Source organism: Pelecanus crispus, chromosome 6, assembly GCF_030463565.1.
Source record: "Pelecanus crispus isolate bPelCri1 chromosome 6, bPelCri1.pri, whole genome shotgun sequence".
Lineage (NCBI taxonomy): Eukaryota > Metazoa > Chordata > Aves > Pelecaniformes > Pelecanidae > Pelecanus > Pelecanus crispus.
Window position 1 is genome coordinate 28,743,277 of NC_134648.1, and position 12,586 is coordinate 28,755,862.

The following is a 12,586-nucleotide window of genomic DNA, read 5'->3' on the forward strand; positions in this document are numbered from 1 at the left end:
TCATATGGCCCAGGGGAATGACATCATAGCATCTACATTAGTACATTTCTTAATTATTAACAATAATTTTATAATTTCATATCATTTCATGATTATTTTCTCAAAGATGATGAGCTAGTTATTCATTAGGTACTTAGAATATGTAAGGAGGCACATGTACCTTGCCAATATTTGTCAGATATAGTCTGTTAAGGAACTGCCACATTATATAGGTATGTCTTCTATAACATCAGTGTTCTCAGCTCTTTCGTTACTACCTCAGAAGATCTGCTCTTGCCTTTGGGCTCATCTTAGATGTTCTGTTATTTATCTTCTTTAGTGATATTTTCAATTGAGTTACCTGACTATGGAGGAATTTTCATGTTAATTCATCTATGAAAACTATTTCTGCATCACACTCTAAGAAATTAGCTGGAAATGATGAGCTCTGAAGCTGTAAGTAAAGAGCTTCAAAAATAAAACATTTTCAAAATCTGTAAGTATCAAATAGATAATGTAGTATTTGTGAAGAAATAATTAAATTAGTTTTCCCAAAGATAAAACGTATTGATGTAATCATTGAGGAAGAGATGTTTGTGGGTTTGGATTTTTTTTTTTTCAAGTTCAAAAGGAAAGTAGCAATAGCTTTCTATGTACAATTCAAATTTAAGTAAAAAAAGGTTGTAATTTAGCCTCTGAAATACCACAAGTTTGGCTAAGTTAGTAGAAAATTTATCAGAATCACTTAGACAGGAAACTAACATCAAAAAGCTTCCTTAGTAGTTCCAAAATACAGAAACATCAGTTAAGTCTAGCCATCTTTAGTCACAAAAATTCACTGACTTTAGCATTTCTTGGCCACTCTTACTCACTTGCCTTTATCCTTCAGTCTATCTTTAAATTCCATTTGGCATCACTGCTCATTTTTACTGATATGTCTATTTAATACTACTAACAAGTAATTTATCTTTTTTTTTTCCACAGAAGTTTTCAACTTTGATTTTGTTATTCAAGACACAAAATAGTTTTTCAGTTGAGGAACACGTAACTGGAACACATCTACAGGATCAGTCCTGCGACTAATGTCAGAGAGAACTACTTTGTTAATTCCTTTACCTACCAATAAAGTTCTATCTTACTCACCACTGTTTCAATTGGAAGACTGTTGCTGAACTTCACACCGCCAGAGATTTCCTTTTACTTTCCAGACTAAAATTTATTCATGGTCAAGCTCATCCACTCATTATTTCAACACTGTCCTTGGTCTATTCATAAATATAATTAAATATCCTTTTAACTTTTGCTTTGTTAAGGTCAACAAGCCATGCTTTTTTAATCTTTACTCATGTGGCATTTTCTCAGTGTCTGAATAGTAAACATTTTCTGCACTTCCAGTGTTCCAGATTGGATTGCACTAGAACCTGTATAATGCTATTAATATTCTTTCTATTTGGAAATAATCTCTTGATATCTCATACATTTTTTAATATATATATACACACACACAACCCCCAAATCTACAAATTTGTCTGTAAAATTGTTTTGTAAATCATCTCTTTTCTTAATAGAGTGCAGACTAGCAACAGATTTCAAAACACTGAGAATTACTAACAATTTTATGTCATGCACAAAAATTCATCCTTGTGTATATTTTCTTGGAACCTACCATTTTTTGGGTAAATTGTTAGAATTTTTAGAGTATTCTAGATTGACTGGTTCTATAAATAGGATAACCTGAAGTATTTTACTTAAAAGCAACTACATTCAACGCCAAAATGATAAATGGCCTTCTATACTACCCTAAAAAAAAAAACCCAACCCTTTTCAGAATAGTAACACAATCTAAAAAACAGTGCTAGAGAGTAAATGTAAGAAATTGAGCCACTGAAGTCATCCTGCTGAAACCCAATGTCCACAGAACTGAGAAACACTGCCACTAGCTGTTGTTGTAGTACATAATGAGTGTTTAAAAATTCAGTGAAACTCCAGCTACTTTTTTCTTTCTGGGTTTTGTGGTTTGGTTTATTGTTTGTTTTAGGTTTTTTTTTTAAATAAAAGTAATGTCCAGAAACATTATCAGTACTAAAGAATTTGTTCATGGCATTGTTTTACAAAAGTTCCTAAGACAGTGATTATTTTATTGTTGGATGTATCCTTTATTTTATTAATGATGAGAAGTAATCAATGGAATGCTAAAAATAAACTTGTAAAGAAATCTAGTCTGAAATCTGAATCTGTTGCTTGAAGCAAGTTCAGTAGTCACGGTAACACCAGTTGAAGATTGACTCTTGCCTACTGTGAAATAGGCATGGCTCTTCTAAAAAGGTCACAAATTTTTCAAATATAGGCACCATGTTTTAAATTTTGCACATACAAAATATGTTCATGTCACTCAAATTACACAATGTGGCAGTGTTATAAGTCTGAACATTATTGTCAATTAATGGCAGAGAAAAGAGCCCAAAGCTCACATAAGACTAATGACTGGGACAAATCCTGAAGAGAAACAAATAGTATAAAACAACAGTTTTCCTGTTGTATGTGGTTTTGTGTGTGCATGTGTGAGAGTGCATATAACAAAAAATGTTTAAGAGTAAGTTCAGATAATAGCCCATCCATTTGTTCTCAGCTTCTTATCCAGTTTCATTGCTAAAGGCTTTGATTTTAACTGCATGTTAAAATTCAAATTCAAATCCCATATAAACCATTAGTGTGTTGACTGGTTTGAACCAATCAAACTTGAGAATTACTGCCGAATGTCTTCCTTTTAATCTACTTGTCAGCCTCTGGGTATGTAGGATACTTGACTGTCTCAATTTTCTCCTTAACTTTATAGGATGGGTACAGGCCTGTTCTTCCTAATTTCCTATTGATGCCTTTTGAATAACCATCCCAGTGGTTTCCAGCTACTCCAATTATATCTCCAGGTTCCATAGGAATTTCATCAGCAGTTCGTGGATGATGAGCATAAATAGCAATCTGGTTGTGGGCATTCTGTCCCCCAAAGTAGTAGATATCATCCAAAGAATGGAAATATGCTGAAGCATCTGGATGCAATGTCTGCATAATTTCATAGGCAACTCGACAAACCTTAGAAATAAAAACAGAAGAGAAGTCATAAATATTGTGTGTGCCTGCAATATATCACAGAAGTCAGCAACCAATGTGTAAGAATTAAATTTCACAAGAGGATCAAGTTTTGGAATGTCCAGGTCAAGAAAACAAAAACCCTGCATATTTACTAACAAGCAGCATACAATTTTGCAGCATTTTAATTAGTACTCTGATGATCAGATTTGGTAAATAAATGAATAGATAAATAATTAAAAGTCTACTTTTCAGTAAAAATTGAAAACTTCTATATGAACACTAGCCATCCTGCTTTATAAAATTAATATGTAGCCACTCAAATGTAAAAGCAAATTTGTTTTCCTTTTCTACTACTAATAAAAACTGTTATTTTACTTCCCTTTGAACCTTTAGAACTTACATTTTCAAAACTTATTCTGCAATAATGAGGCTTTACATTTACTTCTCTAAAGGAAGCTCCAATTTTCACAATCAAGCGGTTCCAGAAATCCAAAGTTTTAAAATGTTGTTAATATTAGAACAGTGACAGAATTATGACTGTTGGGAACTTGGAAGACAACTAAATAAAACTGAATTCCAGGAAGCCAGTAATGATGTTGGTGAGGAGAAAGGTGCATTTTGAAGTATCATTGTGTCACATTTTATGAAGGGAATTTTTTTCAGACTGAAAACAGATCCCCACATCAGAATTGTGTTGTATCTCTCAAAGCTGCCAGAAACACAAAAGGCTGCCACTATATTAAACAAAGCTCTTTTCAATAACTGGCTAGAAAGCTCTTCTCTGTCAGGTGTCTGATCTGGCCACTGTGACCCTTCTGAATTCTAATCTACGTTACTGTATCTTTCTCTGATTTTGCATAAGCTTGATAAACTAAAAACACAGCAGACTTCTTCCATATGAAGAAGCATTTGAGCTTTTTCATAATTTTCAGTCTATGTAAATATAGTAAAGCTTGATTTTACTTTTCTCCCTCTGAAGACAGAGTGAACAGAACTTTGATCAGTAACTAGACTTATTTGTACTTTCCTACCTTCTTTGAGAGAGGCATTTGCTTTGAAAATATAATAGATTTCCTTTTATCCCTCTCCATCTGATCTTTGAAATAACTTTTCAGAAGTAGCTTTCAGAAGATCAGGCTGAAGTTAATTATTTCAAAGTACTTGTTATACCCCGTATTATAGAAACAAATTTGATTACCCATACATTGGTAAGAAGTTATTTATTTTATAGCTTCTGTGCCTCTTTTTGATGTTTTGTTCTCTGCATGTGTGTGCACACCAGGAGGAGGATACACACACACTCTCTCTGTAAAAGATTTTAAATCTTTTCAGTAGAAATGCTTTTTAGCAAGTGTAAGTGTCCTGCATACCTGACATAAAACATACAACATGTCCTCTCAGCAATTGTTTCCTTTGTAGCACCAAACTTGGGTAACTAAGCTGTAAGCTGTTGAGGGCAGTAAGCAAAGAATCCACATGCAGAATCATAGTTAAAGCCAGCCTCCCATCTTTTCGTTATAAATTCACTTCTTTTGCAGCCTGTATACTTACATGTACAATGCAAAATACAAAGACTAATAAGTCCTGGAAGGAAATAAGATTATGGAGAAAAATACATCAGGCAGATTTCATCTAAATGAATACTGAAAAGACAAAAAAGTTTTTTGTTTTAATGTGCAATCCTAATTCTGCTACTGTGTTATGAATTGTATAACTACCACGTGGCTTTTCTGTACATCTCAATTAATGCGATGTTGCTGAAATACAGTGCCAAGGTAGGTTGCTTCCCTTGATGGGCCTGATTTCTTTAGCAACAGTATTTTAATGAAATATCTATTCTTCAGCTTATATCAGTATTCATTTAGTTTTAGTAGCATAAATAAGAATTAATATAGGGGTCTGCCTAAAGCACCTGACTCTATTCACATATACTATAATTTACTCTTAGTACTTCTGTAACAAAGTTTTGACTCTTTTTGGCAAGGAAAAGAAAATGGAAAAAAGTCAGCATGCAATTGATTAATCTGAAAGTCCAAAATAACACTGGAAATAAATCAGACTACATTCTTATCCTTACTTTTTCTTCATGCAGACTGGACAAATGATGGTCATTAACAGCCTGATTTTGCTTACCTTCAATGCCAAAGTAACTACCAAACTGCTTCTTTCATTGATGAAAGGACAGGTATAGCAGTTCAGATGTTAGAGATTAGAGGACCAAATTTTAAACCCATAAAAGAGAAATCTTTCTGAACAGTGGGAAAACTTGCAACAGACCTTAGAAAAGCCCAATATATGAAAATATTGTAGACATCCACATTGTTGCATAACCAGCAAAACTGGTGCTAAATGACTTTTGAGGAGTTTGAATTATTAAAGCACAAGAAATTCCCCAGAATAAGTAGATGGTTGGACCAAACTCATAGTCCCAGCTATTGAGAGTAACAGTCTAACGCAGGATCTCCTAGACTTTAGTAAAATTTTCTGCAACTTTGGAAAACCAACTATGTCATCCAGCAAACACATCTCTTGTCAAATGCAGGGAGATGCAGAATGAGACCAGAGCTCAAAGATACCATATACCTCACAGATACCCTCAAAGGAAGTCGTACCAGGCAACCTCCAGAGGTCCCCATCAACCTGTATCACCTTAATTATGTCAATGTATTTTAACATATATTCTTCTTTTGAAATTACTCCAACACTTACAATTCAATTAAAATATATTATGTCCAAGCCATTTGTACCTATATTTAAACATTTCTTCTACGTTTATAGCCAGTGTTTTATTTAAAGCAAACATTTACCACTTTAACACAGCTATCTGAACACAATAATAGCAGAAAATGTTATAGGTTTCTTACTATGTTTTTATCTAAGACCACGTAATTCTTCCTTCAGAATATGAACTGTCTCTACACCAGTGCGTTTGTGGCATTTAAGACATACAGCCCTAGGTCTTGGCTGACGATCACCACTTTCACTGTGATATGCATTCACTGGACATGGACATACTTAAGCTGAATCAAACGTTATCGTAAAAGTAGATGGCTCCTCACAAGCTGTTCTTAGTGAGGATTTTTACTTTGGATTCATGTCTTGGTCTGAAGTAGCCTATGTTAATGAACTTCTGAATATGCTATAAAATATAATTTTCTTCACAGGGTTTGGCGAACAGTGAAAAAAAAATGTATCCACAAGCATGATTGAGGGAAAAGAGGCTTTTCTATATTTTTTCTGGTTTTGCTGTCTTCTTGCATGGTAATGTTATTAGGAATTATGGCTGTCAAGGTCAATATAACACTGTATTGATCATACATTAGTATTAATATTATGCTTGTTACCTATCTAATTGTCATTACAGTGCAGAAGACAATTTACATTTGAGGCTGTGGAAAACATTTCTTTTTGACGTGAATTTTAACTTCCAGTTTTGTGTCCACTTCCATGTAACAGTACAATGATGTGTGATCATAATCTATCACCATCTATAGTTGAATGCTTTCCTAACCAAGAGCGTCACCCAAGGAACATACCTGACAACAGTAGGTAAAAATCATTCATTTGATTTCAATAATATTTTGCCACACTTGAATTAGGTGGATCAGCATAGCAGTCACAAAAATACTGCCTTCTGATCTTTTTTAATCCTAAACCAGTTTTTTTAAGACAGTTTATCATGATATATGAAATTAATATACTATATGACGTAATAAAGAAGAAAATGCCAACGATGACAATTATATGGTTCAGTTTTCTAGTGGACTCCAACTTGCTTCATCAGAAGCTTGTAGCATTTATCTGCAACAAGAAGTCTCTATGGATTACAGTGGTCAGAATTCACATTTATTGCACTGCCGCTGGGTTGCTAGAAATGTAACAGACTGAAGAGAAATTAAATGTCTGCTTTCTTCATTCTTTTCCATTTCCACAATCGACTAAGGCAATGGCAGACCTTTTTGAACTGTAGTAGAGAGCAATGATGTGCAGAAATAGATGGACACAAGTTATATGTTAACTTTATGCAAAATTAAGAAGTGTTAAACATGTTTAAAATTATTTTTATTTATTTTAAATGCCTCAACTAAGCCACATAGAAATGGATACAAGTTATACATTAACATTATGCAAAACAAGGAACTCTTAAACATGTTTAATATTATTTCTTGCTTATTTCAAATGTCTTAATTAAGCCAGTAACTTCAATTGAAGAGAAGTAATCAACCAGTGCTTACGGTCCTCTAAATGTTCACATAGCATACCGAGCCTTTAATTCTTCCCTGAAATTTTCACAAGAAAGCACTGAGAATAAGATAACAGGAGCATGAAGAAAACTAAGATTTAGAACTGGTACATATACTCTATATTGTATTTGTATTGCAGTTTACCTGGGACGAAAATGTACAGACCAGGAAGTCTGCCTGAGACAAAAAGTGAATATCCAGAATAACACCTCTTAGGGAGTTTTCAGTGTATCGGTTATGAAGTCCTGCTGACCAGGATATGGAGTTATCACTGATAAATTCATAATTTGGATACCTGTGAAAATACAATACACTGTTAACAGCAAAGTCTTATTCTAGTTTTTTTAAATTATTTATTTTTTAAGAAGCATCATCTTTGCTGCAAGATAAGGTTGTTAATTTGTTTTAAGTGAGTCTCTGCTTTACAGGGAATGAATTATAATTTTGCTGAACACTCTAAAATGTTACTGCTGCCTCCAAGCATGCCCTCTCTTTATTCAGAAAAAAAGAAAATTAGATAAAAAGACACTGTAAGTCTGTCTGAGATCTTATACTGTAAAAGAAGTGAAAAAAATATCAGGAAGTATATGCCACGTTCTGCAAATGCCACGGATTTTAGATGAAATATACTCAGATCATTTCACTTTACTACTAAAGAGAATACGGGATTGTGTCTTTACTAGACTACATTTTGTTTATTACCATACTCTCTATTAGATACTGATTATGACACTGTGCAAGAAAATCAGTCACCTGTAAAAGGGACCTGTTAAATAAATGAATCTAAACTAACAAAAAAACCAACCAAACAAAAAAAAGTCTTTCACCATTATTAAGGCTGCATGGAGAAATTTTGCAATTTACTGGTCAAAAAGAAATAAAAGAAGTGTAAAATTTAATGGTAATACACCTTTCTTTACATATCATAAAACAGTTAATACTTTAAGTCAAAATATTTTTATTTGAAATATAAAACCTTGGTTTATATTCTTTTTAAAACAAAATTAAAAGTTTTTAATGTGTAACAATGACTTTGAAAGAAAAAAAATCCTTTTTAAAAATGTTGAAAAAGAATGGTCTTTCTCAAAACATTTGTACCCCTCTACTGGGGAACTGAAATCTGAAATAAATTGCAAGAAGTAGCATGAATTAATTAAATTTTCAGCCAGCAAAAGTAAGTTTTATATGAAGAATTCCAGGTAGATGTAACAAAGATAATAATTACATTGCTGTTACACAATAATTATATTTCATTCATGAAGTGCAACTCATGCTACTAACCTGCCAACTACAAAATTTCAAGTACAGGGCTAATTATAAAATAATTTAAATAAAATATATTTTTCAAATTAACAACTTCCTAGCAGCTATAAAGGAACATATTACATAAGATAGTAAGGCAGCTAATAATACATTTGTAAGAATTAATCATTCTTATGCCGTTTAATAAAGAAAGTCAGAATATAGAGCAGGCCGTAATGCTGGAGCAACAATAATTTAGACTAGACGCATCAAAGCCTGACAGTCCTGTGCTGAACATTGCTCAAAATAAGGTTTACGCTTAACTGTTTTCAAAAGTGAAATGGGCAAATATAGCAGGCTTTTCCATCTAATTCACTAGCCATGACTAGCAAATCAGAAAATTTATCTCAAGAGCAAATCAAAAAGACATATGCAAAACTTTCACATTTGAGGAAGAATTATAATTTATCTTTGTAGTGATTTTAATAGAATTTTATGTTCCCAAGAGAAACACCTGCTCCAACAAAAAATAATATATCTATGGTAATTTTCCCAGAGATAGCATGACAACTTTAAAGGGTCCATCTGATCATGAATGTCAGGGGAATTTCATGTTACATTAAAAACAAGACAAAACAACCCCCCCCCCCGCCCCCCCCAAAAAAAAAACCCAACAAAAAAGAGAAAAGGAAGAGAAGGTAGAAATATTATTCATTTGGAATAACTGATAAGACCTTTTTTGAGGAATTATAGAAGCATATGGATCAAGAAATAGTTTTTTCAAGATGAACTCTTATCACAATGATCATTTTCTTATCTTCTCATGTCTAACATTTTTTGTCAGTATTTAACTAGCTCTCAAAAAACAACAGATGACAACACAATATTTGTGAAATATTCTGTTTCCATTGTGTGAATCATTAGTATTTTTTAAAAAAGAAAAAAAAAAGTGCAGATCAAACAGAAATATGTCATACTCTACTGTGAAAACTAGCTGAGGAGCAGAGATGGGCATCAGTCTTATTTCAGTGACACAACTCTGAGGGGAGCAACATGAAGAACATTTAAGCGAAGATGTCATTTCTAAGGACAATGAACACAGTAAAGATATTTGCACATTTGCAAGTTCTTGGCCTCGGGAATACTGCTAAAATTAATCACTTCCTTCAGAATTCAAAAATCAGAATCCACATGCTGAGTAGAGACAAAAGAACCTTTCTTGAAGAATCTGATTTCTTACTAGCAAAAGATCAGGCTAGTAACTTGATAAATGATGCACATCAAAAAAAAGTGTCATATTGGATCTGGTAAAAAAAAAAATCAGAATTATTTACACATCTTCTTATGCATATGTTTAGAATTTTCTCCTTCTTCCCTTTGTTCTGGAAACAGTCTTTGAGATGCTTTTAGATCTGGTCTTCAATTCCATTTTGTAAAGTTGATCCAAATTCACCTAACCAACAGCTTCAGAACTCATTTCTTCAAACCAGTGATCCAAGCTTAGTATTTATCCACTCACATGTTTAAGTTTTCAAACAAGCACTTTTATGTTGTCCAACACACACAATGCTATATTAATGCTTGAGAAAAAAGGTTTCTTTTAAACACCCTAAAAGGCGAGTATAATAGCAGCCATACTCAGTGCCACCAAAGAATCTTCTAGTCCACCACCCTGTTTCCAACACATACTGAAAGCAGAGCATAAGGAAAAATACAGTGAAAGGCCAAGCCTATACACCTCTCAAGCTTAGCCATAGGTGGCCCACTGACTTCCTGCATCAGGTGAGGTTTAATTCTCCTTCCCGCTCACTATAGTGCTTTAGATTCTATTTAAAGCTATTCTTACCACAATGACTACAAAGAATAAGGGAAATGAAACTTCTAAAGCTCTATAGTTAGCTCTTGCTTCCTTCTATTCCCTTTTCTGTCTATATTTATATTATGACTAATGTAATACATTGCAAGCTTTTGGGGAATTTTTTTCCTTTTTAAACAGAACTCAGGTACAATCCTATTACTAGTATTCCTGAATGCGTGGTAAATGAATAATAAATAATAAGATGTCATATTCTTACCGACAGAATCACCTAAATACAGCATTTTGTAGGATTCCTGCTGGCTTTCCAAAGAAATTACCCACACATTCTCTTCTCTATAACAGGAAAGGACCAGACTGAATATAAAAGCAAGAATGGAAACTGGCATAATACTGTTCTCTTTGTATTAGACTACATATATGTAGTATATCTCCTCCACATATCTAAAAATAATATCCAATTCTTCTAAAGCTACCTAATAGGTTCTTGAAACCTATATACAGGCCAGGAAGGATTCCCCCCCTCATCTAGAAAAAGGGGAAAAGAAGAAATCAGAAGAAGGTGGGAAAGAGAGAGTTTAAAATCTTTCCTTCCTGCCCCTACCAGTCTCAGATAAGCATACAAATCAAGCACAGTTATGAGATTATTTCACGTTCCAATTGGTTTCAGAAGCTGATCAACTAGTTGTGTAACTATAGCTTATCGCTACACTATGCAGTGGGTGCAAACGAAGACAAGTCCCACGCTCCTGTTCTCAATTTGTGAGGACTGGGGAAGTGTGCAGAACAGACAATGCAAGTTTTCTTCCCTCTGAAAGAAGAGTGTGAGCATGTGTGTAAACAGGTGGAACAAGAAATAATGTGTTTGTTCAGGTCGTGCCCTAAAAAGAATTGGAAAATGTATCAGCTGTTCATCAGACTCAAGAACTTTGAAGCACTATGAACTCTATATACTAGGCATACTATCACTCAGGGGCAGGGAGGGTTGCAACAGCTAAACTACAGATAGTACACAGGGAGAAAAGACATTAACTTGCTATTGTGGAAGTAAATAAACAGTGAAATAGGGTGGGGAAAAAAAGCTTTCATAAGTGCTGGAAAAAAAAAAACAAACCCTCATGAGGGAGGCAAATTACTGCAAAACAATGAAAAAGCAAAATACAGATGACTGTACAGGTAAACAACCTGAAAGGAAGAATGTAATTTACTGAATTTTAGTGCTCATATACATGAGAAAGAGACCTAAATAGATTCATACATAAACCAGAAAGGTATTAAATATGGTTTCTTCAGAATTTATGTGCATTTTCAGCTGCATTATTTTGAATACTCTAAAGAGAGAAGATGCCGTCAATAATATTATAGACTAGAAATACATACACTAGAAATTCAGAAGCTTGCATTTGAAAACTATTAAATCAGCCAAAGAACAAGCAATTTACACCATCCCTAACATACCACTTATATAAGACAAGTACCATGACCTCTGCTTACCAGAAGCTGTCAAGTGGTTTTATACAGCTGTTGAACTCTCAACCATGCTCCTCTCTAATCATGTTGTTCTACATCACCCTAATCCTGAAAATATATCTTTCTTTCTTTCTTTTGGAAAACAAACCAAACAAAAACACTCTACAAACTGGTACTACTGACTCCACTGTCTTTACTACTGTACTTGCAGTTGGTAGACATCTGACTGCAAGGGAAATTTCTGAAACTTAAGTCAAAACATTTCTGTTTTCATGACAATGAATAGTTTGAAATACTTCTCTTAATAGAAACAACATGTCTATTCATATGAATGTTGGATAAATTTTCATTATTTACATGCCAACGTTATTTGACAGCCAATCACTCTCATGTAAAGAGAGATATAGTATCTAGTACTTACTAATATTACTGCACCCAACAATGAATGCAACATAAGCTACTGCAGTACAACATGACAGCTGCTTCTGTCAAAGCTTGGTAGTTCAATGTGACAGAACTTTTGTGTCAGAAGTGTAAACTAATTTGTAGTTTTCTTCACAAGAAGAGGAAGAAAAGGTTCTTTATTCCCAAAACCTGACCTTAACCTGCCTTCAGATGCCCTTAAATGATGAAACATCAAATTGCATCCTGCCTTCTATGAAATCACAGGAAGTTTCAGATGCCTTCTACTCGACAGCAAGCAACAGTAGGGTGCAAGCCATTTTGGAAATTCTGTTTCAGTGTA

General features: G+C 33.7%; 1 protein-coding gene across 2 annotated transcripts in view; it reads right to left on the bottom strand.

Moving 5' to 3' along the window:
* Positions 1 to 2,745: 2,745 nt before the first annotated feature.
* The window catches only part of FUT8 (fucosyltransferase 8), a 70,683-nt gene continuing 60,842 nt past the window's right edge, over positions 2,746 to 12,586 (bottom strand). For both annotated transcript variants that reach the window (XM_075712675.1, XM_075712674.1), the window contains exons 8-9: positions 7,458 to 7,608; positions 2,746 to 3,069 (exon numbers count right to left, since the gene is read on the bottom strand). In XM_075712675.1, coding sequence (XP_075568790.1) covers positions 2,752 to 3,069; positions 7,458 to 7,608 — 469 coding nt within the window. In that variant the 3' untranslated portion in view covers positions 2,746 to 2,751. The remainder of the gene's footprint in view (positions 3,070 to 7,457; positions 7,609 to 12,586) is intronic.